This window comes from Cygnus olor, chromosome 3 (assembly GCF_009769625.2).
Source record: "Cygnus olor isolate bCygOlo1 chromosome 3, bCygOlo1.pri.v2, whole genome shotgun sequence".
NCBI lineage: Eukaryota > Metazoa > Chordata > Aves > Anseriformes > Anatidae > Cygnus > Cygnus olor.
In genome coordinates this window covers 973565-1001096 of record NC_049171.1, presented here as the reverse complement: position 1 = coordinate 1001096, position 27532 = coordinate 973565, and the positions used below count along the sequence as shown (strand labels likewise).

At 51.5% G+C, this 27532-nt stretch overlaps 2 protein-coding genes, 1 long non-coding RNA gene and 1 pseudogene across 10 annotated transcripts; 1 reads left to right on the top strand and 3 right to left on the bottom strand.

The window, feature by feature from the left end:
* Window positions 1-370: 370 nt before the first annotated feature.
* Window positions 371-6222, bottom strand: LOC121066931 (annotated as a pseudogene).
* Window positions 6223-8756: 2534 nt separating this feature from the next.
* Window positions 8757-10114, bottom strand: LOC121067555 (sterile alpha motif domain-containing protein 12-like). Its single transcript, XM_040552225.1, has 3 exons — window positions 10074-10114; window positions 9856-9953; window positions 8757-9617 (listed from the first exon to the last, which is right to left on the bottom strand). The coding sequence occupies exons 2-3, from the start codon at window positions 9913-9915 to the stop codon at window positions 9348-9350; spliced, it is 330 nt and encodes a 109-aa protein (XP_040408159.1). The 5' UTR covers window positions 9916-9953; window positions 10074-10114; the 3' UTR covers window positions 8757-9347.
* A 207-nt stretch (window positions 10115-10321) lies between these two features.
* Window positions 10322-12534, top strand: LOC121067556. The gene is made up of 2 exons (XR_005818334.1): window positions 10322-10874; window positions 11538-12534. It is a non-coding gene; the product is annotated as an uncharacterized LOC121067556 (long non-coding RNA).
* On the bottom strand, window positions 12532-27463 carry HADHB (hydroxyacyl-CoA dehydrogenase trifunctional multienzyme complex subunit beta). Of its 8 annotated transcripts, none has more exons than XM_040552217.1 (16): window positions 27416-27463; window positions 26132-26206; window positions 25709-25750; window positions 24112-24211; window positions 23855-23899; window positions 22529-22628; window positions 21208-21295; window positions 20449-20636; window positions 18903-19083; window positions 17807-17928; window positions 16152-16231; window positions 16015-16062; window positions 15537-15624; window positions 14063-14137; window positions 13441-13605; window positions 12532-12792 (listed from the first exon to the last, which is right to left on the bottom strand). In XM_040552217.1, exons 2-16 carry the CDS (start codon window positions 26196-26198, stop codon window positions 12757-12759), a joined length of 1425 nt encoding a protein of 474 aa, XP_040408151.1. In that variant the 5' UTR covers window positions 26199-26206; window positions 27416-27463; the 3' UTR covers window positions 12532-12756. The 8 variants fall into 8 exon arrangements, with proteins under 8 accessions (XP_040408151.1, XP_040408150.1, XP_040408154.1 ...); XM_040552216.1 differs by having other exon boundaries at window positions 26132-26377; window positions 27416-27447; XM_040552220.1 differs by having other exon boundaries at window positions 26132-26276; window positions 27416-27447.
* Between the last annotated feature and the right edge of the window lie 69 nt (window positions 27464-27532).

Below are 27532 nucleotides of genomic sequence, written 5' to 3'. Positions count from 1 at the left end.
ACAGCAAATATAGTTATGGTAGGTTATACTTAGGAAGACTGTGCTTATGATAGGATATATTTATCAATATTGTATTTATGACAGATTCTGTACATATATATATATTTCTTAAATTGGTCAGGATTTAATACTGTGCTTGTCTCCTGCTGTATCCTTAACTTCCCAATAGAGGAAAAGAATACTTCTCACACTCCACATATCTTTACCAATTACTGCCACAGAGCAGCATTTTTCTTAGCATGACCTCCCTTACCACATGTCCAGTACTGTCTCTGTACATTCTTCTACGTGGCTCCTTTGACCAGATCCCATGAAAACAGCAGACACTCTCCTTCCACACGCCCTGACATCTCACTGAAAACACTGTGATTCAAGAGGATCCTTGGCAGGATATTTGGAAACATTTAAAGAAGTCTTCTCTCTTGCTCTCCAGGTAGACGACTGGATCGTTTGCTTTCCTGAATGCTGCATGCATGTCTTTAAACCTTTCTGCTGCCATTCTGCACAGGTACAGTGATAAATCTATTCTGTAATCTTTATTAAAACTATATTTTGCAGCGTTAAGGACAGAGTTCATACCTTCCCCCACTTCATTTAGTATTTCATGAATAAAAGTTCGACTGTAGTCCATTTTGTCCTTTTCCTTCTTCTCAATGTTTGCCTTCACACGCATTGTGATGCTATCTGTAATGTGGTGCATGTTGCTCACATCGGCATTGTCAAAACTCTTAGGAATGATGCCGAACCGTTTTTTCTTAGACACGTGTTTCTCTATGTCAAGAGAAAAGACAGTCTTTTGGTATAACTTCCTGATTCGTTTATCTACATTAGGCTCCCTAAAGTGATCTAGAAGGACATCTTCTATGTCCACATCGATGTCCACCTGTTCCAGAGCGGGAGCAGCAGAGACTTCAACAGAGACTTCAGCAATCCACCGCGTCCAGAGAGAAATGAATTGTTTTCTCAGTTCACTTTTGCTTAATTCCTGGCCTTTTAGAGACAGGGCCAACTGTCTGCTCTTTTTCAGGAGCTCCTTTCATATTTGGACTTCCTCTCATCCAGTTTACTCCGGCTCTTCTTTAGTTCTATAAGTTTCTCACACTTCCTTCTTGTTTCAACAAGAAGGGACTCTCTCAGTTCTTTCAGCTTCAGTTCCGTGCTGCTTTTCCACTGGATCAGTATTTCACGGTCTCCGTCTTCACCGAAGAATATTTCCATGTTCTTGGTGACGGCATCATTTGTCTCTTGCACCAGTTTTTCAAGGTGTTCCATGGTGACCTTCCTCAACTCCCCATTCCGAACCTTATTTTCCAGTTTCATTTGCAAGTCTAAGATGTGACTTCTCAGCTGCCAGGTCCACTGACTAAATGCGGTTTCCAGTTTCTTGTATGCGGCAATCTCCACTGAATTCTTGAAGCTGAAAACGAAGTTTTCGTTCAGCAAGGCATTCCACAGGTCACTAATACGAACTTTCAAGCTGGAGAGCCTCAAAATGCTGCTCTGCGATTCCTTCTTGGCAGCTTGGAGAATTCTGCTCTTTAATTCCTGGACGTTCTGGGAGTAGGTGGGGTTGGGCGGTGCCATCGGTGGGTTTCCTTCCCACAGGTGAGCAAAGTAATGAATGTGGGTGTTCACGTCAAAGCGGATGACGTCGCTGAAGCAGGTGACGTCACAGAATTCCTGCTGGGCTGCTATCACGGTCATTTCATCCAGCTTCTCCTGCAGGCGTCTTTGTCCTTCCATGTTCTGTTCCTTTGCGGTTATTTCGCCCACGTTTTGGTGCACAAACAGGCAGCTTGGGGAAAGATTTACTTGCTTCATCCTCAGGAAAGCCTGCACAGCAATCTGAAGGACGTCTTGCATTTCCGAAGGATTTTCTCCAAAGATGTTGATCAGAGTCATGTTGCCCATGCCAATGACAAAGGTGGCCAGCTCATTGTCATGGTTAAGTGACTGCTTATTGGCCATCTCTATGGCACGAAGTCCTTCTGTGTCAACAACGAGCATGTAATCAAAGTTCAAATCCTGTTGGAGCTTCTCGTCCACTTTAACGAGCTGCATAAACGCTCCCCGGGTGCACCTCCCTGCACTGACATTAAACTGGAGACCAAACATGGCATTCAGCAGGGTTGACTTCCCTGTACTCTGGATGCCAAGCACAGAAAGCACGAATACTCGCTTGTCCCCTAGCTTCTCAATTAACCTGTCAAAGATGGCTCCAATCCATTGCAGTGGTATGTAAGAAGCGTCACCATCCATCAGCTCAACGGGATACCCTGAAACCATCAGATCGGCGGCAATTTCAGGCAGTGTGATAAAGCATTTTTCTTCGGAGTTTGTTGATTCCAGCGCCTCATAAATCTGCCCTACCTCTCTCAAAATATGCTCAAGGCCAATGGACGAACCATTGATTTCATCGGAAAGGGCATCTAACTTATTCATCAATATTCTTTTCAGGTCGCTTTTTTCATTGCTTTTCTTTAATGCCAAGATTTGAGACCATAACTGATGATACTCTCTCTTCAGCTCGTCAAGGCGATCAGAGGACAGGTCGTCCATGAAGACCTTCATCCACTGCAGAAAGAATTTCTTGATATCGTCTGGCTGTGACTGGAGAAAGCCAAGGACTGATTTCATCAGCTGATTGAGGGGGAACGCTTTGTCTAGTTGCTTTTTTCTTATTGCAGACTTCTCCAATTCAATTTGGCTCCGATGATGCTCTATGCTCTTGTTCCTCTTTTCCTGCAAGCGAGTGAGTTCTTTGTCCTTTTTACACCACATGTACCACAGTTTTCCCTGAAGAGGCAGTAGCTGTGATTTGATCTCAGACAACTTCTCTTTCTTCAACAGGTTCACCAGCGTGATTGCCTTTTCTTTGGCTGTCACGCACGCTTCTGCATCTTCATCGACTAAGAAGCCATGCTGGCGAGCTGTGCTCAGACATGCATTGAGGCTAACAAGTGTGCTCAACCCTTCCACTAGGTCTCGGATGGTCTTTGTCAGCTCACCCATTAATTCTGCTTCATTTCTGTTCTTGATCCCTATTCTTATGTTTTGGCTAGATGGGCCAGCTGCAATGCTCTCTTTCTCAGTGAAAAGACAAACCAAAGGCTTCTGAGACTGCCACAGATCATGTAAAATTTTCCTGCCTTTCTTGTTGCTCTGATCAGACTCAGAGACAAGAACCACGTTCACGTCAGAGATCTCCTGTAAGAACTGCAGCTGGAGTTCGTGATCCCTCGCATCTCCGTGCAGGTTACAGAAAGCAACAGGACCGTTAAAGCTGTCGTCGTCGCTACCACGGGGAATGTACCAGGAGATCTCCACAACACCTTTCATCAGGAAGCAGTCTTTGGTGCTGCCTTTGCAATGTCGGTGGAAAAAAGTGTCATGTTTTTGCTTGCTCAGCAGGGCATTCAGGAGCTGAGACTTGGAAGAGGAAGGAGAGCTGCCGATGCGTAGGAAGGACACGATGGGTGTCTCTGCCTGACAAATGAGTTTGTTGTTGTGACTGCTAATCCTCGTCTGCTCTCCCGATCTCACCGTCCCTTTCCAGCTCTTCTTGATTTGGCTGAGGGACCAGAGAGGGAACTCTATCTGTGAAGTGCACGGGTTTGGTACCAGGAGGGGTAGTGCAAACTGGCAGAAAGCAAGCTTTGATGAAAGGTACTGTCTCATGAAATCATCAGCACAATGAAAAATTGCCATCTGGAGGTCCATGGGGTGCACATGACTCTCCCTGCTTGCAGATTCAGGGGCTCCTTCGTCTAAGTCACTGAAAAAGTCATCAAAGGAATCAGAGGGCTCGTGGTCCTCCACCGAGGTGTTTGGTGTGGGCACGACTCCCGGCTTACTTGCCTCCTTGCAAGTCAGGTACCTCACCCGATAATCCACGGTCAGTAGCCTTTGCAGGAAGTAAAATGGTAGCTCGCTGTCCTTGCTGGGCTGGCTGTTGTGTACAGATGTCTGGTATATTACGTGGAAATCTTCTGTGCCCATTTTTCTTGGATAGTACCTTTCCAGCCCGAGGCGCTTAAGTAAGTTGAGGAACTCTGGGTTTGCAGTGGCTTGATTTGCTTTGGATGTGCTGCTGTCTGATTTGGGTTTGCATTGACTGGGAGGCTGCATGCCTTGAAAAGCATCTTCCATGTCTTTGATTATACTGTCTTTCTTCAGGTTGTCAGATGTGTCTTCCAGTTGCCCAGCAATGAAGGATTGCAAATCTCTTTCCAGCATCTCCCAGTCTTTGAATGCATTGTGCTTTTCAAGGAGAGTTTTCATCTCTGTAGACCATGCATTTTTCATCTTTTCTTTCATGAAAACTAAGCGGTCATTCTTCTGCTCAGGGGTCACCTTCTTATTTTCGGATGTTATGGTGAGGCCCGTCAACAGCAGGAAAGCCTGAGCTCTGTAAACATCCTGTTCCTTCAGGCTCTGATATTCGTTATGTGCCTTTTGCATTTCCTTTATCATGAAATTAATTTCTGGACACCCAAGGAGGTACTGAAAAGTGCTGCTTTCTACTTGGTATCCCGTGCTGGTTGTAACTAAGAGCACTAAGAGTTCTATGTCTTCCTGTGCGCCTTGCTGCAGAAACTGGAGCAAAGAGTAAACAGCCAGGCTTACAGTGAAGGTGACTTTAATCTTTGCTTCATGAATGGTGGATGCAGAAGTTGCCGGTGCGTAGGTGACTTCCTGGATGTACTCCTTCATTTGCAGCAATGTCTTAGTAAGATCTTCAAGATTGCAAATACTGGGAGTTTCGGGAAGCATGTGCTCTGTGTGGAAGACCCATTGCATAATGAAGGAAGCCCCAGGGAAGTCCTTGACAGAATAGATGTGAGGATCCAGCAGGCACTGCAGCAGAGATTTGATATAGGTGGTGTTTTCTGGAGAAGATTTCTGGCAAAAAGAAACGGTATTCACCAGGAACTCCTGCAACGCTTTGTCTGACAGACATATGTTGATCCAGACACTGTGATTTTTTGTTCTGTTATTCAGACCCTGTTTAAAATCTATCAACGTGAGCAGTTTCTTTTCATCCACCGTCCCCTCCCAGGTCTTCACGTGCTCCAGGAAAGCTTTAGCCTCTTCTATGGCACTGGCCAGTTCCTCTCCAAAGATCACGCTGACGCTGTGATTCGTTAGCGCTTCGTACACAGCCCTGAGGCTGCTGCTCATTTGATAGGAGGATTTAAAATCGCTGCTGTGGTTGGACAGGATTATGTCCCACACTGGGATCAGCTGAAAGCCCCGGTCGATCACACACCAGGTTGCGTTATTGGCCACAAGCCCGCATTTCCACTCGGGAAGGGAATCCGTCTCTGATGGGCCCCCTGTTTTGGTCACATAGAGCTGAACTGCTGTGTGGGCGCTGCTTCTATCTCTTCCCTGAAATGATGCCTGTGAGCTGGAGTTTGAAGCATCCACCTTCAATCCTGCATTTCTACCAAAGCCGCTGAAGCTAGCCCCGATGTAGCCGTTCAGTGCTTCAGATGTTTGTTGCTTCATCTCTTCCCATTGCTCTGCCCTGAAACCTTCGGCAGATGCTTTCCACCAGAATATACCCCCAAAGTGGAGGGGTCCCTGGTTCACGTGGGACCCAAACCTGCTGAAGAAGCTGGCACACCTGCTCTTCAGTAGGTGGAACCTCTCTGCCTCCTGGGTGATGCTCAGAAGCTGTTCAATGTCTTGCAGCTCTCGCAGGGCCGCGTCTGAGAGGCGAAGCTGGTCCTTTTGGAAGTAGTAGGAGGCCAGAGGGATGTACTGGTACTTGGCGGTGCAAATGTATGTCTGCTCCGAGCGTGACCGATGGCAGTCCTCTGACTGTGAGGACTTGCTGTAATCTACACCTGTTTCAAGACTGAACCCCCAGAACCCGGCTTTGGCAGAAGCGCTGATGCTGAACCCCAGCTGCTCCATGGACTTGGTGAAAGTGGCTTCTGCTGCAGAGGAGGAGAACTCCTTCCTCTCAAGCAGTGACCCTTGCTCTGGACCAGGGGCTGCAAACACCAAGCACGGCTGTCGCAGGATGGCAGGAGACCGGCTGCTGAAAGGGCAGACTGCACTGCAAAGCGACGCACACCCAAAAAGCAGGCTCAACCTCACGCCTCCAGGGATGGATATTATGCCAGCTACTGCTCCCCAGGCGAGACCTTGGGGTTTTAACAAGCAGGTCCACGATGGCAAAGATGTTCGAGCCAGGGAGCTGGGAAGAAACATGTCTGCAGGGCAGGGGAAAATGTGCACATGGCAAGGGTTTGCTGGGCCAGGAGCACGCTCACTGGAAGCATCGCGCTTCATAAAGCCTGGAGCAGACGGAGCTTTCTCCCACCTGAGAGTGGGAGCAGAAAGGAGCCACCAGCACAAGGAGCTCCTGCCCCAGCAGCACCCCTACCGCCAGCAGGAGCACTGATTCCCACTCTGGGCATTCACATCATTATCTTTAACACGTGCCACTATATTGGCAGTGTCTTCTGCTGGGGTCTGCTGCCCGCGGACTGGAGACTTTATTTACGTAACATTTCTATGCAAAAACCTGCTGGGCCCCAGTGCCGCTGCTTACTCCTTGAGATCAAACACGTGGGTTTCATCCGGACTGCAGCGAAATGCCAGCCTGCGCTAGCGACGCCCACGGCTCCTTTAGAACAGCGAGCAATAAAACGCACACCGCACTTTGCTCCATTGCTGAAGGCACCCAGCTGCTTTTAAAAGCCACAATTTCACCTGTCTTGTGTGTTGTTTTTTTTTTCCCTAATGAAAATTAATTTAAGTGTATTAAAAGAGTCTCAATTAGATGACAAAACTGTAGAATATGCCAGCGGACAGGGTTTGGCCTTGATGCTCCCCCAGCTCTCTCCTGTGGCTCTGCAGCCCCATACCCAAAATTTGGCCCTGGTGCTGCAGAGGTCACCTAGCACTGCAGAAAACAAACATGCACACATCTCCGTGAGTTTTGTCTTAAAAAGCCATCATCATTCCAGCTCCCAAGGAAAACAGGAATAGAAAAAAGAAAGAGATGAACAGAAGGGGAGGGAAAGAAAAGCCACTACATGCTACAGCTCAGCTGGCTCAAATTGAAATTGGGGCTTTTAATCCACGAAGTAAAACCTAAAAGCAAATCCCCCTGCTCTAATTTTTGCCTTCCTAAAACTAATGTTAGCCCTAGAGTTGGCAGAGCCATTAGTCGTTAAATAAGCAACCAGCTGCTGTGGCCACAGGGATGTTTCAAGCAGCCTTCTGGCAGGGTGCTGCAAACCAGCAGGGACACGGTAGGGTGGCAGCAAGTGGGGACGGGGATTGGGATGCCCTCGGGCACCCGCGCTCCAGCACAGCCTCCGTTTCCGGTGCCAGGCTGTTGCTCACTGGTCAAAGTGGCAAGCAGGTGAATCTTTTCCCCAATACTATTTCTGGAGCAGAAGAGAAAAATATCAGTCTTATAAATAAACCCAGTAAATGCTCAAAGTTGTGCAAATACACCAAAGTTGCTCCCAACAAGAAACTCGCACCAAGAGCCCCCGGCTCCCCAGTGCCCTGAAGCTCCTGGAGCTCCCAGGGCTCAGGCAGCCCCACAGATGGAAAATCCAGGGGTGCTCGGGCAGCCCCAGGGTTGTGTGGGCAGTCCTGGTGAAGCTCAGGCAGTCGTAGGGATGCTCCAGAATGCCCCAGCAGCCCCCAGACGATGCTTGGACACAGGCTGCTTGGTGATGCTCATGCAAATCCAGCGATGCTCAGGCAGCCCCGGGGATGCTCAGCAGCTCTGAGTGTTTGGGCAGATGGAGAGAAGAGGGCACAGGCACGAGGGGAGCGCCCTGCTGTGGTACCGTGCATGCGGAGAGCACAGCTGGCGTTTCCTCAGCACCTCTACCATAGCTTGGCACAGCCCCAGCTGCACACTGGGAGAGGCTGGGTGTGAGAGGGGTCAGCACGTCCTCCCAGGCTGTGTTCTCCAGCAGTTTCTGCATTCTCCACCCTCCCACGGTGACCAAATCCACTTTGCAGGGGAGCAGGGCAGTCCCCAGGCCAGGCAGACCCTCGGGGACATGCGGCCACCCTGCAGCCGCACCACCCCTGCAGCTCTGCCCCGGTCACTCCCATCACTGCGAAAAGGAGCTGCCAGAGCCCCGAAACTGCAACCACTGAGCTTGGGGCTTCTCCTGTGGGGAAACAGCCCCAAAGGGGCCTGGTGCTGCCGGGGCTGAGCAGAGTCCCTGTGGGGATTCTAGGAGGTGAGATTTGGGATTAGGAGAGGTGAGATTTGGGGATGTGAGATTTGGGATCTGGGGAGCCTTGCCAGCAAGGACTACAGGAGTAAAAGTACAAACGGGTGCAACACCAGATGGCACGGCGTGAAACAAGCTGTGGTCCATGCAGGGGAGCAGCAGGACCTGGCCCCGGCCAGTGCTCCACTGCCCTGTGAGCTCGGGGTCCCCCGGCCCTCTGCAAGCCCCAGCCCCCTGCAAACCCCGGCCCCTTGCTCCTCGCAGAACAGAATGGGCAAATTGGGAGTAAGCCCCCATCAACTGGTGACTCCCCTGTCACCCACCACGCTGGCACCCTCAGGCTGCCCTGGCTGTGCCCCGGACCACCAGGGGAGCCGGGCACATGAGGGGTGCATGAGCCGTGCACGGGTGCGATGGGCTCCCAGCAAGGAGGGCAGTTCAGGAGCGGGGACCCTTCTTCCTTGTGCCCACAGCCCAGGCTGCCTTTCCTTGCCATCTGGGAGGTGGCAGGTCCCTCAAGCACAGCCACTCTGGTGGTTTCACGGCTCCAGCCACGTTTATTGAGGCCCTCAGCTCTGCCCCGTTGCTCTGTGCATCCCGCCAGCCCCGGGGTCGGAGGCAGAGGGTGCCCTGGCACCTCCTTCGTGGGGGGTCCCCCATCAATGTGCTGCTCCCACGCACAGCCAAGGAAGGTGTGACACCTCCGTGTCCCCTCTCTGTATCCCTGACACCCTGGGGTTGCAGCAGGATGCGGTGGCTGGGGACGGTCCCTGCTGCGTTATTGCCACACACCGCAGGGCGCAGTGGCACCTTGTGGGAGCCGGTGTCACCCAGCAGCGGGTGGCTCACGGGGCGAGGGGCGAGGGCAGACACCTTCTCCTCGTGCAGCCCTGCCCTGCCAGCCAGGTTTGGGCTTTTCTGGGGGACACGGTGGCCTCGGGACTCCTTCCAGCACCGTTGCCATGTTGCGTTCTTAATTAATTCCAGCCGCCGCTTTGTCATCCCATGGCATCTCCTCCCTGCCCACAAGCTCTCGTCCACGTCACTCTGGGGACAGAGGTGACCACAGTCCATCTGGGGGGACCCCCCCCGGCGTCGTCACAGCCGGTGCCCCCCGTGGATGCGCTACGGGGGATGCTCACCCCCGGCGATGCTCAGCAGCTCCTCCAGCTCCTGCTGCAGCCGCAGCCCCAGCAGCTCCCGCAGCAGCTCCCGGCGCCGGCTGCGGGGGGCGACCCCCATGCGCCGCAGGGTCCCCTCGGTCAGTCGCAGCAGGGCCCGGCCGGTGACCGCGTGCTCGGCCGCCAGCTGCGCCAGGTCCCCGTCCCTGTGCCGCACACCCAGCCAGGCGCACACCTCTGGCACCGTCCACTGCGCCGGGGGCCCCTCCGATACCTGCACCGGGAAGAGAGGGGTGAGCTGGGGTGTCCCCTCGCCCCCCCCCAGCCTGTACCTCCAGCCCCGTGGGAGATATGGGGTCAGGCTGGCTGCTCCATGCCCAAATTCCACCCCTCCCCGAAATGCGACCCTTCTGCCATCCCTGTGCCCATGCTGGTGCTGGCGCTCACATCCCCGTGGGGTCTCCCGCTCTCCCCCGCGGAGGCTCCAGCCCCCAGCCCCTGCCCTCGCTCACCTCGGCCAGCGAACATCCCTCTGACAGTGCCTCAGCACCATCCTGCACCTCGGCGTCCATGTAGGGGTCCGGCAGGGCGTGGGGGCAGCTGGGGCTCCCTGCAAAGGGGGCTGCAAAAGCTGGGGTGAGCACAGCCCCCTGCGCCCCTATTCCACACCGTCCCTGGGGTGTGGTGGCTGCCCTCCCCCCCTCCCCCGGTGCAGACCCCTCCTGCCCACCCAATTCATGCCCCCCTGGGCTGGCGTTGGGACAAGGCCCCAGCGCCCGTCCCGCCGCGTGGGCGCGCAGAGCCGGGCACACCCGGGAAGTGAGACCAGCCCTAGCTCCCCACCACCTCTGCAAGCCCGGGGGGGCTCCGGCGTGCCCTGGCACCCCCAACCCAGCCGGGACCCCTTCCCCAGCCCAACCTCCCCCTCCCCACCACCCTCTACCACACACCTCTGCCCTGGGTCGAGCAGGAACCCACCACACGGAAAAGCAGGAGAGCAAAAGAAACCTTTGCCCGGGCCCTCCCTCTGCAGGCACAGCCGCACGCGGGCACCCCAACAGCACCGCAAGGCTGCCAGGGGCGCGGCTGCTCTGCAAGCTCGAATCGTGCCCCCCCCTTCCTCTTGGCTACCCCAGCCCTGGCCGCACCCTCCCCATGCAGCGCCAGGGGCCGGTGAGACCCCGGCCAGAGCCAGACACGACATTTCCCGGGGGTCAGAGGAGCGCAGGGCAGGGCAGCGGCCTTACCGCGACCAGGCGAAGGAGCTCTGCAAAGGCTCCCCCCTCTCCCGTCCCCATTAGGTGCAGAATGGGCCCATCGCAGCCCGTCCCACGGCGTAAAAGCCCTCGTGTACCCGTACAGATCGACGTGGGACGCACCGGAGCAGCCTCACCTCCAGCGTGAGCTCCAGAACAGGGCGAGCCCCGAGGATGAGTCACATCCCGAAGGGCTGCAGCCCTGCCCGTACCTGCAACAGCCCCCGGCGCTTGTGCCCCCTTTCCATGCAGCCCCGGCGGGTTCCTGGGGACAGGTCAGTGCCCACGCAGGCAGGGCCAGCCTCGGTAACAAAGCAAGTACCCACACATTTATGTTGGGTGGCGATACGTATCTTTAAAGACTGTTTAACTCAACACATCCCGCGAAGTAGGAGTGCACCGAGTTATTAAGCAACTTCCAGCTGGGGGGGGGGGGGGGGGAGGGAAAAAGGTCTTGTGCAGCCAGGTACACGCAGAGCTCCCAGGACTTCCTCGCTGACAGAGCCCTGGGAATATGCTCCTACGTGTGTGGGAACGCCAGGGATTGCAGTGGTGCTACTTTACACCGTCCTACCCCAATCAGCTCGGAAGCACGGAAAGGCCGGTGTGGATCAGCCCCTGTTCTCCAGCCATCGTGCCCAGACCCCAAAGGGACCTCTGCCCTGTGAAACTCTTCGTGACGTGGACGCACCCAGCTACCCAAACGTGGGCAGAGGAATTGATTTTCAGCCACTCCGGCTGCCCAGCACGGTCCGACCGCAGCTCGGTGCCTGCACGCACCTCCCGGGGGGCCACTGCGCAGAGCCCTTGCGAGCCACCTCCGGCTCAGCTCTGCAGAGCTTCCCTCTGCTGGGACACCAAGTCCACTGCTACCGGTGCTTGACCCCGAAGCACACGAGGTGCTTACAGAAAACCAAAGTGCTGCCCCTTCTCCTCAGGTTCTCTCCCACCCGCAGCCACCTCGCTGAGCAGCGCTCCCGTCAGCGCGGAGCAGCAACGTTGCACAAGATTTCCAGCCACCACCACGCTGGCACCGCCCGCCGTCCCACCCAGCTCTTATCTCAGCTTTGCCTCCACAATTGCAGGGCTGCTCAGCAGCAGGTGACTTGCTGAGGCGGTTCCTTCCATACAAGGGAGCCAAAGATTTTTGGGGGAAGATTCTGTATTGCCTGGCATAACCCAAGCCACCCTCATCACAACAAAAACATGAAAAGATGAGGGAGGAAAATAACTCAGAACATTAACCAAAGGGGCAAGAGCCATCTCATGTTCCCAAAATTCTGGGAGAAAGATGAGTCTGCAGAACTGACGTTTGTCACCAGCTTGCTTCTGCCCAAGTGTTATCCTGTCCCTATTTCTCAATTTTAAAAACACCAGACACCAAAAATGTGTAATTAGGGTGCCACAGAGAAGCATGAGTTATGTCTGAAAAAGCACATGTTACTTTGGTGACTCATTTGGGCACAGGAACTCGAGGTGGATTGTGGAAGCTGTCTCCCGTTTCAGAAAGCAAATACCTGGTTCAACCTTGGAACCCAAAGCCCACACCTTTCAGGCAAGGAGAAGGGAGAGAGGAAAAAAAAAACACAAGCCAAACTTTTTTTCCTGGTTTATTGTGGCAAACATCAGTGACACTCAATTCTCAGAGGCAATTTGCTAACTCCATGCTGTTCAGACATCGTGCAGCAAACCTCCCCCTTTGAACCAGGTCAGCCACTTGAGTTTAAACCTGCTTCTGAAGAAGTTGTTACTCCCGACAACGGCACGTTACCTCACATCTCAGCCTGCCGACACTCAGCACTTTATGGATCTCCATCTCTGAGCTTCATTCTTTGTGCACCACTTGGAAATCATTTTTTTTTTCCAGGGAAAAAAAAAATAAATCTTGCTTACCAAAGAATTACAGTAGAAATCAGACTGGTTACAAGGACCTTGGAGACACTAAGAGCCACATTAACTTTTATTTTCCTCGACCTGGAATACATCTTAGAGTGCGTTTATTAGCTGAAAATTACCAGCAGTGTAGCTATAAGGTATTTACAAAGGCCACCAAAAATCCTTTCCAAGAAGGATTGTTTGTATGTTTTTATTAGTGCATTGAAATGGCATTGCCAGGCACAGGACACATGAATACTCGTTCAGCAGTCCCTTGTCCCATTACTGAGGGTAGAGTTCCACTAGCATTGCATGCCCCTAGAAATGGAGAGAGAGAGAGAGAGAACAGTCACAGAAAGGACTGGGTATTACGGGCAGGAGTCAACAGGAGATGCCCACCTCCCGCCCTTATTAAAATAAAGGTGAGGTAAGAGCCCAGAGCCGATTCACCACCAGGATTTGCTCTGGCAGCTCCGTGACAGCACAGGGCTGCTCCAAGTGCCAAGGCAGCAGCCCGGCTGATCAGCGCACCACGCTGCTCCCAAGGCAGCTCGTAAAGCACTCAGTGAGGAGAGAGCCAGGGGCAGGCCCTTGGGTTACCCACCCGGGCTGGGTTCCTACAGAACTACCTCCCGTCAGCACAGTGCTGAACCAGGGCTCCCATCCACAGCCTCGACTGCTGACGGCAACCAGGCACAGCCCATCTCCCACCCATTTTTCTTGTAAAGATCTTTCTTCCCAAGATTTGGAAGGACGACCCTCGCAAGCCAAAATTTGGGAAGTTTTTGAGAGCCAGCACACAAACCCCTGAGAACATGGCAGAAACCTCTCCTTCCCCTGTGTATCTCACAGGCAGCAACACGCTGCATCCCCGGATGATTCTCCTGCTGGGCTAGAGGGACTCGTAGGCGGTCAGGGCGGAGGGAGCTTGCAAGGGAACAGTGACAGACCCCACGGCATCATTACCTGCCCTCCTGCAGCACAGGCAGCAATCAGGCCATACTGCCCTCCCTCCTTCTTCAACCTGTGGGCAGCAGTAATTGCAAGGCGGCAGCCAGTGGCACCGAAAGGATGTCCCAGCGAGAGGGAGCCGCCCCAGGTGTTGAACTTCTCCAGAGGAGGGGCTCCAACCTGCAGGAACACGGAGGGACACACGTAATAATCGCCTGTCTGGAAGGAGACTGCGACAATACCAAACCCCCACAGCCAGCCTTGACTGCTGGGAAGCGTTCCTTAGCATGCGCAAGTGCCTGATGATGGCACAAAACTACACCAAAAGCTTTAGTGCTTCACCCCCAGTCAGGCAGGTACAGTCTGTGCTGTCAGAAGGAATACAGGAGCTCTGAGCCCCAGCCACTGCTTTAATTCCTGCCTCGCCAGCAATCGCTGCTGCGGCTCTAGGTCTCCACCTGCTGGCAATGGGGACGCCTCCACTCCCACAGAAACTTCTCACGCTGGGATTCACTGGCCCAGAGCTCAAGAAACGTTACTGCCCCTCACAGAACATTACAGCAGCTCTAGCCACGACGTGGAATCCAACAATGCTGAGTATAAACGAAATACAGAGACATCCTGGCTGTGTGCTTACCTTTGACTTCCTGCCCATGTAGTTTTGTGCAAACCAGTCTGAATCCATAGCTTTCAAGTTAGCCAGTATCTGCCCCTGAAAGGGAAGGGAGGGCAGACTTTAAGGAAAGCCTACAGACAGTGCTAGCAAACAGGAGATACCCCAAGATCAGCTCCAGCCACAAAACTAATACAGCCAACTGAAAAAGCATTTTACAGGAGCAACTCTGTTAGCCAACATTAACTCAACCTTAGAATCACAGACCTTAAAGATCACCCAGTTCCAGCCCCCTGCCATGGGCACGACCCCTGCCCCCAGCCCAGGCTGCCCCCAGCCCCATCCAGCCTGGCCTTGGGCACTGCCAGGGATGGGGCACCCACAGCTCCTCGGGCAGCCTGCGCCAGGCCTCGCCGTCCTCAGAGGGAAGGATTTCCTCCTTATACATAATATAAACCTACCTTTTTTTTAGTGTAAAGCCATTCCCCCTTGTCCCATCACCCCACCCCATGACAGAGTCCCTCCCCAGCTCTCCTGCAGCCCCCTTTAGGTACTGGCAGGCCGCTGTAAGGTCTCCCCAGAGCCTTCTCTTCTCCAGGCTGAACAACCCCAGCTCCCTCAGTTGGAGCCCTGGTCTCCCTCAGGAGAGGTGCTCCAGCCCCTGGATCATCTCCCTGGCCTCCTCTGGACTTGTTCTAATACTTCCATGTCCTTCTTGTGCTGGGGGCCCCAGAGCTGAGCGCAGGACTCCAGGTGGGGTCTCACAAGAGCAGAGCAGAGGGGGACAATCCCCGCCCTCGCCCTGCTGGCCACGCTGCTTTTGGTGCAGCCCAGGGTACGGATGGCTTTCTGGGCTGCAAGCGCACGTTGCCGGCTCACATTGAGCTTCTTGTCAACCGGCATCTCCAGGTCCTTCTCCTCAGGGCTACTCTCAATCCGTTCGTCACCCAGCCTGGATTTGTGCTTGGGATTGCCCCGGCCCAGGTGCAGGACCTTGCACTTGGCCTTGTTGACCCTCATGAGGTTCACTCAGGCACACCTCTCAGCCCGTCCAGGTCCCTCTGGATGGCATCACTTCCCTCCAGCGTGTGGACTGCACCACAAAACTTGGTGTCATTTAGCTAGAAAAAGACACTGTCCAATTAACAAGCCATGTCACCAAATTAACACATCCTAACCTGTTAGTAGATGACCTGCAGAAGTGGTTTCCTTCATACAAGGATCTTGGTGACTTAAGATTTTTTTTTTTTTTTTAACACGGTTTCTTGAAGAACCTGTACTCCCTTGGTGACCTCAAGCAACATAAGCCATCCTTCCAATGGATTGTGTCAGCGCATAAAATGTTGGTTATTAACTATATATATACTCCACTTACATATCTACATTCAGGGAAGACCTTAACAAGTGCTTTCACCAACACAGAAGTGAAAAAACAAGAGTCTGTCTACAGAACGGCATTTTACAGCTAGAGGGAGCCTTGGTGTTCAGAGATACTTACAGCAAAGGCTTCATGGAATTCAAACACATCGATATCAGCCATGGTTAGACCAGCCTTCTCCAGCACTTTGGGCGTTGCATATGTTGGACTGAAGAAGAGTTAAGAACCAGGAGTCGCACGTGAATACATTTCCTCCCATTATCATTCCCATTTTTCCGCAGGAAGCCACATTACATTCCGCCTCCCTAGGATGCACGGTACGGCTCTCTGCCTTTCCCACTCTGGCTGAAACAGCCCCAGGAACTACCACCAGCACCAACGTGCTGCGACTCCCTCCAGGAAACCAGGGTGGATATTTCTGCCACTGCTGCTCTCCCACGTTAGCCACCCGCCCTGCCAAGTCACACCTACCACACCAGCTCTCACACCTTCGTGAGAAGGCACAAAGAGAAAAAACAGAACCAAACATGCAATGGCAAGTCAAGGCCGTTGTACAAGTTCGGGCTGCTAGGGGAGGCTATTCGTCGTCGCCACCTACCCCAGCAGCAGTTGGTCCTTTGGGTCCTGGGACACATACACAAAGTCCCTGCAGAGGAGAAATGCTGTTAGTAACGGATGGAGGAGAAGGAAACGAGAGCGGGCTTCAGACCCCACATACAGCAGCCCCCCTGTTACCTTAGGTAGGCCTTCGGCTTGTACCCCATCGCCAGAGCCTTCTCTTCAGACATGATCAGCATTGCCGAGGCGCCGTCTGTCTGCAACAGGCAGAAGAACCCAGTGAGGTCGCTGCCCGACGAGCGGGCGCACACCAGGCACAAAAGGAGCCTGACAACCCCGCGGAGCAGCCCCTAAGAGAGACCCAAACATAGCCAGGGCCGCCAGGCTCTGCCACAGCGCTCCAAGATTTGCAAAGCTGGCTTTGCTGTTACAGAATCGCAGAGTTGTAGGGGTTGGAAGGGACCTCTGGAGATCATCGAGTCCAACCCCCCCGCTAACAGCGGGTTCCCAACAGCAGGTTGAGCAGGAAAACATCCAGGCCACTGCGTCCCCATTGCTTGCCTTGCCGAACTGAATCCCCAGGTTGCACTCCTGTTTGCCCGAGCTACACCCACAGGCCTCACGCACGACGAGGATTTTATGAGGAATTATTTATCTTCCAGCGTGTGCAGGAGCCCTGTGATACAGGACAAGTCTGCCTGACTGAGCGGATGGACAAACAACCTCCGAATGATGCAAGCACACCCTGCTGGAGCACCTCCTTACAGTCCACGACTCCCTCTGGTTTCAAGCAGGACAGAGGTGCCCAGCTGCACTATCGGTCCTTAGGACCAAACACACCTGTTCATTCAGCCCCATCCCAAAACTGGGGTATAATTCTGGGATGCCAAAAGCCACAGGCTCAACACACTGCAAAAAGGAACATCATGGCCTTGGCAACATGATCACTCCTTTCTGGGATAATAGTCCAGCCTGGCCTACAGCTCTGCTGCGTGCAGCACACCAGCAGCGTTTCAAGTGTTCCTAATACCAAGGCTATGGCATTATCAGGCCTCTGCAAGTCCCCACGAACCTTAAGGAGTTGGTATCACTGCTGCTTTAGGAGCCCCAGCAGCAGTTGTGCTCATCGCAATCTGTGGGACAGCCTTTTAAACACACGAGAAACTGTCAGGGCTGCACGCAGAAACAAGACTGTGCCTTCAAGCTCTTTGTGGGAGACTGCCAGTGGCAATCACCTTATGTCGAGTCTCAGGAACTGGGACCCAGACACACCTCACCTAATTCACAAAAAAACTACTTTAGATTTCAGCATGGTTGATGGTTGGACTTGATGTCATCTTGAAGGTCTTTTCCAACCTAAATGATTCTATGAAAAGAGCTTAGCTTAAAAGCCTTAGAGAGAAGACAAGGAGCATACGTGGAAGAGGGCTCCATCACAGATGTGCTAGAGAAATCTCCTCTTCCACTCTGTGCGTTACAGGGTAAGCCTTAACGTGACGAGCTTAGTCCAAAACTACCAACTTCTAGACTTACAATGTGATTGATCTCATCCTGGAACAGAATTTCTACAAATCAACCCCAGGTTGCTTTTTCAAGAGAGACAGCTATGGAAAGGCAAACATGTAAAAAGAAACAATTTCAGGGGCTTAATTCTTGACTTGAAAACAAAACAATCCAGTCCCCAAGTTCACTACAAAAAAAAAAAATCTTATAGCAGGTGATACCACAAAGGAGACAACTCATTCCCACAGATTACACCAGCTGAGTCTACATGCCTGTGGAGGCAGAGGGCGAACCAGACAGTTTCCCCGGCTGGCTCACGAACACCTTACCAGGAAGGATGAGTTGGCAGCTGTGACAGTTCCATACGGTTTGACAAAAGCTGGCTTCAGCTTGCCCATCTGCTCCATAGAGGAAGGACGGATCCCATTATCTTTGGTAACCGTATCTCTGCCTGTTGACGATTAAAAATAAAGTTCAGCAAACATGAATTTGTACATCAGGACTTCAGAAAAAAAAAGTCAGAAAATTATGCTTTTTATGACAGATTGGAGGAAGAAAAAGGGAACATCCATTTGCAGTATCAAGCTATTTAACATGGCCAAAAATATCACTTAAAAATTGAAGCTGCTTTACTTTCTCTTTAAAGACCAAAAAAAAATGAAGTGCTACAGTCTATTTACAATAAGGAAAAAATACCACACAGAAAGCCCAGTTGATAAAAAGACTTTAAATAGAGATTATAAAGCCTAAATTGGAGAGCTGAATCTAAATCAGTATATGCTTATGTGCCAAGTTTTGAGGAAGTGAGAGTGCTGGCAAGAACCAAATACATGCATCTTCAGCTATACTGACTGCTTAAACACACCAGCTAACAAAAAGCACCAATTCTAGTATAAAGACAGCATGAAACTGCAGAACTGTAAAACCAAGGTCTCATTAGGAAACTAAGTACAGAGTAAAAGTGCCCCAAATTAAAGCGCCCAGACCGTTTCACATCCGAGCAATGACCGTGAGGCCTGGTGAACTGGGATCTACCAAGTGGATCATATTTTCGGTGTTCCTACCCAGCACCTGATTCATCAGACCAGGATGAATTTGTTGCTTATTTCTATTTGTTGTTGATAGCTTGGGATATAAAAATCAGTCCTGATTTTCCTTGTTCTATCGTCACATTAGCAAGGATACAAGATGGATACTACAAAATTCAGATATGCAAGGATATGTTCATATATTCAGATATGCGTATTTAGAAACAAGCTCTTTTAGTAGTCTTCCAGGGAGCCAGAGAGGGCGTACCAAAGAGTTAAAATCTGTAACATACACGGAATGTTATGAATTGGTCCCCAGTGCTTCCTCTCCTCTTCTTAATAAAGCACTTCCTTATTTAACTGGTGTGTGCTAGCAGTGAAATACGTGCACTTTTACCTGGCACTTTGAAGGGTACCACATCGAGAAGCAAGCCTCCGTCCTGGGCTTTCTTGGCTAGCGTGTGAGAGCGGAGGGCATACTCATCTTGCTCCACACGGGAAACTGCAAAGGCAGCAGCCAAGCGATCAGCAGAGTGCCCCATGGTCTCGCTGGTGGAGAACTCGGCCACAGCTGGGAGCTACAAAAAAATAAAATAAAGTCAGCACACAGAAATGCCTCTCCCTGTAGCAGTTACAGGTGGTTTACAAAACACCACTAAGTTCAGACACTGGTTAAGCCCCGCACTCAGTGAACGAGACCCTTCCACTCCTTCAGCTGAGCTGTCAATATTAGAGCTATGCAAATAACAGGCGGTACCGTACATTTGACTGAGTCAGTTCTGGTATGAGAAGAATCGTCACTTTCAAAGCGTATGATTTCAGAAAAAATGGATAAAGTGAGATCCAGGCTGCTGCTAAATCCAGGGGTTCGAGAACCACTCTGGATATGCACACGGTGCTCTGTGAATGTAACAAGGGATCCCCAGGAGGGGTGACTGGACTTTTTGGGCCAAGATTAAACAACCTATCCTGGGACCTTAAAAGCTTCTGCTAAACACCTCCACAAGCAAAGCCAGAGACAGCAGGTGAGTTCAGCTTAGCTTTTATTCTTACAGCAGCACCCAGGAAATCCCTGCATGCATTTAAGTCTGCAATTTTAATATATTATTTAGACTTTGGATCTCATCTCTGCTACATGTACACTGAGCTTCCCTGCACTCCAGTTAAAGGTGACCAGCAGGAGAGACACGCAGTTTTCTTGTGAAGAGTTTGGTGGCGTTGGAGAGAAGTGCTCTTCCTTCCAACCTCCATCATGCCGTAGTTCACCTCCCTCATGCTCTCAGAGAGAGGCAAGAGTGGCCCCCTCTACAGCAGGCTCCTGACATTAACCAGCAGGCTACCCGTTCTCATCGGGGCCCAAACACGGGAACTGAACACATTCGGCACCTGGCACGACGCGGCTGGGAACAGCAATCATAAAGCAATATTTAAGAGGCATTAATCAAACAGTAACTACATTATTATACTAAGGATGCGCCTGTCCTGAGCATGTCACTTCATTATTTAGGAAACAAGAATTCCTCTGATGCTTTATGACAATGGCATGAGCTATGAATTGATGGAAAAAAGCTTCCATTTTTTAGTCTCCAGCACACAGTTTGGCCAGGAGCCGCAGGAAGAGGGAGGAGGTTTGAAATGTTGAAGTACATTAGGTTTCCTGAAGACCAACATGTAAGAAGACAAAGTCAAAACACAGCGGAGAGTCACAAATGCTACAAGCTGCATCAGACAACTGTAGCTTTAACGTAAATCGCAGAGATCCAATAAAGGAGAGCCATGGGAAGCTACCTTAGCCCTTTTTAAATCCATGTATGCTCTCCAGTGAAGCTAAAAAATAACCTGAGCCAACTTGTTTCACACCTCCTTATAAAACCGTTCAGTTTTTAGATTAGTAAGTTTTAATAGTTTTTAATAGCGTCTAAATGCCTGCAAGAAAAAAATACCTCAGGAGCAAAGTAGTCAGGGCGAATTTTGGAAATCAGAGCGAGCTTTTGGCCCAAGGTCTTGGCTCGGTTTAGAGTGAGCATAGTCTTCCTCATCTTCCTGCTGTGACGAATGGGAACATCCGACATTAACTCCACACCCCCTGCTACGACGACATCGCACTGTCCAGCTGCAATCAAGCCCACGCCTGCAGAAAGAGACAGTTTGCCATGAGGGCTGCAGGGAGAAGCAACGCTTACCTCATTAGTGCCTAGAACACTATATTTTATGTCCTTCTCCAGCCTCCAGCTTTGGCCAAGTGACACAGCACGTGTTTAACTGAGACAGAGCAGGACAAACAGACATTTTATGAAGCACACTAGCTTTGTAATTTTGCTTCCTTTGTCACACACAGTGTGGGAGAAGAGCATTCCCAGTGATGCAGGATACCAATTTTTTTCTCCTCTGCCCAGGCTTAACCAAAGATGACAGTAGCCTGAAAGGCAGCGACTTCCTTATCAAGATTTAGTCTTTACCTCCCAAGCTAACACGGATACTGAGCAGAGGCTGTGGCTGAATGCAAACAGAGCCAAGCTGCTGGCAGGCCTATCACAGGTGCTCAATTTGCAGTGTATTTTGTTAGTTCACAGTCTTTCTTCTGTTCCAGAATTTCTTCGCCTGCTTAGTTATGTTCACTAAGCAGCATGAGCCAGCTGAGGGACGGAGAGGAATTGCCAAGCTCGGTTTCAAACCACAGCTTGTTCTTCCAGCCAACGTACCTGTGGTCATAGCCTGGTTTGAAGAAATGCACGCCATGGTGACTGTATGGGCTGGAGTTTTGTCAGAGAAGCCAGCTCCCAAGGCAGCCTACGAGCGACAAAGAACGACTGTTAAAACCTGCACCTTTTGCTCCACGGGGCCAGATCTGCCTCCTGCCCAGCAACACGCCTTTGCAGACTAAGTTGAAAACAAGCACCTAGAGGACTTGTTAGTGTTAGGTCAGAGGTTGGACTAGGTGATCTTGGAGGTCTCTACCAACCTAGATGATTCTGTGATTCTGAGTTCCCACTCAGCCAACTACTGCAGCAGCGATTCCCCTCCCTGGACTCTGGGAACTGGAGAAGGCAGCTGCCCCCCTCTCAGGGCTCTCAGTCAGGCTGTGCAATCACCAGGTACAAACTAATTGCATGCCTCATCACTTCAAGAGAGCTTTCAAGCACCTGACGTTGTCTTTGCTTCACATTATTTGCAAAGGTGGCACGTGAAAAGAGTTATTTAGAGCCCTTAGGACAAGGCGCTGTGAGTTGCTTCAACCAGAACAGAGAACATCTGCAGTTCAGCAAGCAGTCTCGTTTGACCCAGCACAGGAAAACTGCTCACAACAAGACCTTCCCTAGTTGAGACGTGGCCAACTGGTTTAAAGTTCACCACTTGTTCCCAAGTTAAAATTAAACCGCGGCCTCATCTGACTGGCAGGTGACCAAAGCAAGTATTTGCATACACAAGGCTAAAGCTGCCGATGGAACTGGAGAGCCTCATAATCTCCTAAGCCTTTCCAGCACGTTACGTAATCGTTTTGCCGGGTTGCAGAGAATAACAGAAAATCACATGCCACCCGCATCACATTCCTGTAGCAGACCAACCTCTTTGCGTGTATAACGCGCGAATTGGGTGTTCTGCCTGCCAGAAGAAAGGGCAACTAAGCTACTGCATTTCAAATCGTTCAAACTCTGCATCTGACCAGGCAACTGAAGTAAATAGATACAAAGCAATCCATCACAGCATGCTCTGGTCCTCCCAACTACTTTGGACATACCAGCCTTTGAGCCCGATCGGTAATTAGAGCTGAGTGATCAGCAGTCATCAACAAAAGCTTCCCTTTCAGGCAAGAATCAAGCAGAGGCTTCAGAGCATTAAAACGTGCTTGATATTGGGCAGATTTCAACAAGGGGCAGAGCCCCATACAGTTACTTGTCTGCCAATACTGGCCCAACTAGCTTATATTCCTAAAGCCAAGTTACACTGGACTTTTTTCGCAAGGGCTTGCTATCTTCATTCTAGAAGAATGAAGAAACAGAAGAAACAGTGCATGTAACCCACCTCTCTGGCAACGTTGCTCGTTTTCACTTCCTGGATCACCGTGCCGTAAACAATGTAATCAACAACATCTTTTGGGACACTGGTCCGGTTCAGCAAGCCCCTAGGGAGAAGACAGAAACAAGGAGAATTTGTACCGTGCAAGCAACGGCGTTGCCACAAGCCCTCAAACATCTACCTGCCACTAGCTTGGCTGGAGAACACAGCAACGACGGGGCTGTAGCTGCCAGAGGTCCAAAGGAAATCTTGTGTGGGGGGTACTTAAGGACAAGTGCAACTGACCACAGACTGCAAATAATCGTAGCGGTATCACGACGCTTTATTACTTAATTTCATGAAACCAGTCACTATCTCCCTCCAGAAGTGGCTGTCAGTATCCTCCCCAGTTTGGAGAATTGGGGCATCCAAATTGTAGGAAGAAGGCCCCAGAGAAACCAAAGCCCATTACATTGGTGTAGGCACATGTAAAGCTTCCATAGAGATGCAGAAAACGAGCAGTGCATTTTCCCAGCTCACTAGGAAATATACTGCATTATTTGCTACAACATCCTGGCAAATATGGCAACACAGGAAATTCCGTTGTAGTGATTAAGGACAGTGGGATTCAGACAGCTTCACGCACTGCAAACCATCAAATAAAAATGAAAATACAGGCACTTCCATCAAGAATTTCTCTCCAGCAGCACTCTAGCCTCCCCCCACCCCAACGCCCAGGACACAGCCCCCAGGCAGCATTAGCACCCTGCCTGCCAACCACAGTAGCCCGCCCTGGCCAAACGCAGCACTCAGATTCGACGTGACTGCACCCAGCCTCCCAACCCTTCCTCGGGCTTTGAAATCTCCTTTCCTCCGCGGTAATGCCTTCTTTCTTCTCAACAGCACTTTGCCCTGCGCCTGAACAACAAAAATCCCACTGCTAAGGACACGCAGCTCTTGTCAAATCGCTACAGAATGCAAGGGACAGGAAGGTGGCGGAATTAGCTGGCTGCTCTCATTGCCAGTTTTCTCTCAATTGCAGATGGTTTTTCCTTTGAATTTTAAGCACACCTCAAGAGTAGCCCCTGTATTTAGAAAACTACGCAGTCAGAATTCAAATTAACTAGTTGTTCAAGTGAGACAACAACGAAACTCCCTGTCACCACACCTTTACTCGTGCCCATTGCAAATCCTGCTGCTCCAGCCACCTACTACGGCAGCAGCTGACCAAGAAAAATGAAGTACTGCTCAGAGACGAGACCAGTCAGCTCTGTGCGTGCCACTGAGCCAACACCAGGACCCCAGCAGTTCTACGAGAGTTTTCTGGGCTCTTTTAGCATTCCGCGTACTTACTGCAGTGCTGCTCTGGCTAAGTCATGGGGCATAAGATCCGCGTATCTGGAAGATAAAGAAGAAAAGCAGAAAATTAAGGGCAATCTTCTTCAAACCGTACTTTTTCCATAAAGACGGGATAACCGTCAGCAATCTGTCATTTCTGGGCTTGCAGGCATAAAAAATAATTACATTAAGATGACAAGTAAGGCAACTTTTTTCAAAAAATGACTCTACTGTTAACCAAGTGAGCGGGCATTTTCTTATTTTGTACTTACGAGGTGCCAGACTGCAAAAAGGGAATACGGACGCCCTCCACCACAACAATGTTCTTCACACCACTTTTGGCCAAGGTCTTCTTACTCTTAGGCTGGACAGCTAAAAGAGAGGCATACCTAACTGTTAACGAGAACACGATCAAGCCTAAAGCTGTTAAAATTAATAGAAAAGTATGGAAAATGTCGTCTTTTAGTGCATAAGTCAAAAGCGCTGTAGGTAGGACCCCTGGGCTGTGATCTTGTCTCTGTCTGGTTAATTATATGATCTGTGAAAGTGCTTTAACAACTCAGTATTTCCCTCGTCAGTCGAGAGACTCATCTACAGCTACACCGAGGCAACAGCACAGCAGAGAATCATGGCACAAACTCGTAGTCTCCGTTACCATCGGCAAGAGCAGTGCAAGAATAGACACCTCTAAAAACGCTGCACGGCTTCTGAAATGAGCGAGGCAGACCACAAAGCCCTGCAGCCAGAATAAGGCCTCACGCAGTCTCTCACTGCAGTGCAGCAAGGAGCACAAACAACGATCCACAACTGCTTGCAGATGTGCTCTTACTGCACGGTGACGGGGAGATACTTCATGGTCAGTCAGCACAGCTCAGGAACTAACCAACTTGCACTTCCCTGGGAAAGCAGTGGCAAAGAGCGCGTACAGTTACTGCAGGTAACTTGCTACTTTTCTTTAAGGCCTCCCATGATTCCAGGGTCAAGATAAAAGCAGTGTCCCGATGCAGTACCATTCAACAGGCCGCTGCCAGAGCTCTTCCGAAGCGACGATTAAGAGTTCAATGACAATTTCCTAACACAATCAGGCCTGCAAATCTTAGCAAGCATTTACAACATGGGGCAGCTCCGTTTACAGTCCATTAAAGCACAAAGATACTTTTTAAAAAAAGTGGATTAAATCCAGCTAAACACCGTGCTCAAGCAAGCAAAGGCACAAGTATGAAGCTCCGGCACTGTTCATGGGTTTTACAAGGCTCTCTGTACAAAGCCAAGGAGGTAAGGGGGAGCTACTGTTCAGGTTCCTTTCCAAAATCCAGGCAGCTCAAAGCATTACAGCCACCTGAGCCAGCCCATGGTGACTCCTAGAGCCCCAGATCACCCCAACTGCCCAGAGAAAGACAGAGCTAATAGCCCGTGTAACGGCGCAGTCAGTGGATCCACTAAGACCCGAGCCTCTTACTGGTCTCACTGGACATCAGAGCTAATCTCACAAGCTTCCCCTAGTCAGGGACAACCCCGTCCCATCCTGGGCAAGAGATGTGGTTACCCCTCGACAGCCTGTAACGTCCTGGCTTAGCTGTTCGGTTTAGACACCAGAAATCATAATCCATCAGGTGAGGACACTGTGAGCTCTGCAATGGGCACAGCTGCTGGGGGCGAGGGTCATTCACGTGTTTGGGGGAACTCCACTGCAGTGCTCTGCCTGTAGTTTTACTTGTTGGCACCTTCCGGGGGGCACTCTTGATCTACTGCTGACTGCACTGTGCTTCTGATATCTGTGCAGGATGAGACACGTCTGGAACAGGGAGGCAGCTTCACGACCTGCCTGTTAGCACAGACCCACTGCGATGCCTGGTGCCATCACCTTACCTGCAGCCTGCAACTGTGGAGAGCAGCTGAGCGACCGAGCGACTGAAAAACAAGGAAAGGAAAAGAGGATCTGTCAAATCTTAAGTGTTAAAAACATTTCCAGCTTCTGTAAGAAATATAAAAAGTTAAAAAAAAGATAACATCACAGTAAGACAACTGCATGCACCTACACATCTGTGAGATATTTTTTATTTCACTCTGTTCAAAAAAGTGGCGTAGTTCATACTGCCAGGGTAACACAAGATTCCTCCCACACTAGAAGACGTGGGAAGGACAAACATGTCAGCAATGGAATCAGTTGTTTAAAAAACAGATGACAACGGAACAAAGATTCAGCTACAAGCACCTACTCCAACCCTAACACAGAAAACGGAACTTTGTGACCTCCCAGTTCAAGCTTTTAATAAATGCAAAGATACTTACAGACCCTGGCAGCCCATGCTGAAGAAGCAGGGAGGTTTCGGATGGTATGGGTCAGCATGGAAGTCATTTTGATATCTAGAGGAGGCAAAGACCGCTATTAGTCCAATCTGACCTCTTCAGAACAACTTCAGAAGAAGCAATCTGCCTGTTTCACGCAGCCAAAAAAGCCAAGAAAGGGAAGGTGATCCAAGGGCAGCTGAGAGCAGCGGCACAGAGAACTACTTGCTGTTACTTTTCAAGCAGCATCTAACAGACAAGCAGACTGGGTTGTAACTGTGGCCTGCTGTAACGCTCTGCAAATAAACATCGCTCTCCCCGATGACCCAGCCCGGTACTACCAGCAGCCAGGGCAGCTTCAGGCTCCCCCCTCAATAACTGTTCCACCACTTCCCCCTGGAAAATTGTCCCAGCGCCCAGCCAGTATCACTGTCTGCGTGACTCGCCAGACGCCCTCTCCTTGGCACCATTTCACACCGCTGCCCCTAATTTTAACTGCTGGTGCTAACCCAGTAACTCCTGCGGTGTTCTCCCTGGGGAGCAGAACGAGCTGGGATCCAGCACCCCAGGCTTCACCTGCAGCCCATCCCGAAACGGGATCCCCAGCCTTCCCCACTGACAAAGCCTCGTCTGCAGCTTTTCCTCCCCAGAGTGAATCCCAGAATCATTCAGGCTGGAAGAGACCTCCGAGATCACCTGGTCCAACCACCCCCCAACCACCAATGTCACCACTAAACCACGTCCCCAAGCACCACATCCAGCCTCTCCTTGAACACCCCCAGGGACGGTGACACCACCACTTCCCCGGGCAACCCGTCCCAACGCCTGACTGCTCTTTCTGAGCAGAAATGTCTCCTCATTTCCAACCCGAACCTCCTCTGGCACAACTCGAGCCCATTCCCTCTGGTCCTATCCCTATTTATCTGTGAGAAGAGGCCGACCCCCAGCTCCCTACCCCTGCTGCCCCATTCCCTCACGCTCTCAGCAGGGCAGCACCGCTCCCTCCCCATAACACCCCTGCCCCAGAGGCCTCCCTTAGACCCCTCACAGACCCCCCATTTCCCCCCCCAGCTCCCCACAACCCCCAGGGCGCCCCCTAAGGAACCCCCCCACGGTCTGGCCCGGCCCTACCCGCCACCAAACCCCTCGGTACCCCCTCGCGTACCCCCTCAGGGATCCCAGAGCCCCCTCACGTACCCGAAACCCGCTCACAGGGCCGCCCCCTCCCCTCAGCAGCCCCGCAACCCCCCCCTCCCGGCCCCACCGCCCCCACCTGAGCCCACTCACCCCAGCGCCGCCACCACCTCCCCTCACGCAGGCCCCCGCTCCCGCCCCGCCCCCGGGGCTGCCCCTCCGCCCGCCTGATCAACGCGCTCCACCCCGCCCCTCTCCCGCCGCCCCCGC

Coding starts and splice junctions, on each gene's coding strand:
- LOC121067555 (XM_040552225.1), bottom strand. CDS start 9,915: ATGGACGCCGAGGTGCAGGATGGTGCTGAGGCACTGTCAGAGGGATGT. Junction 9,618..9,855: donor AGGGATGTTCGCTGGCCGAG/GTGAGCGAGGGC, acceptor TTCCCGGTGCAG/GTATCGGAGGGGCCCCCGGC.
- HADHB (XM_040552217.1), bottom strand. CDS start 26,198: ATGACTTCCATGCTGACCCATACCATCCGAAACCTCCCTGCTTCTTCA. Junction 15,625..16,014: donor AAGGACCAACTGCTGCTGGG/GTAGGTGGCGAC, acceptor ACTCTTCTTCAG/TCCAACATATGCAACGCCCA. Junction 12,793..13,440: donor CCTGTGCTGCAGGAGGGCAG/GTAATGATGCCG, acceptor CTCCATTTCTAG/GGGCATGCAATGCTAGTGGA.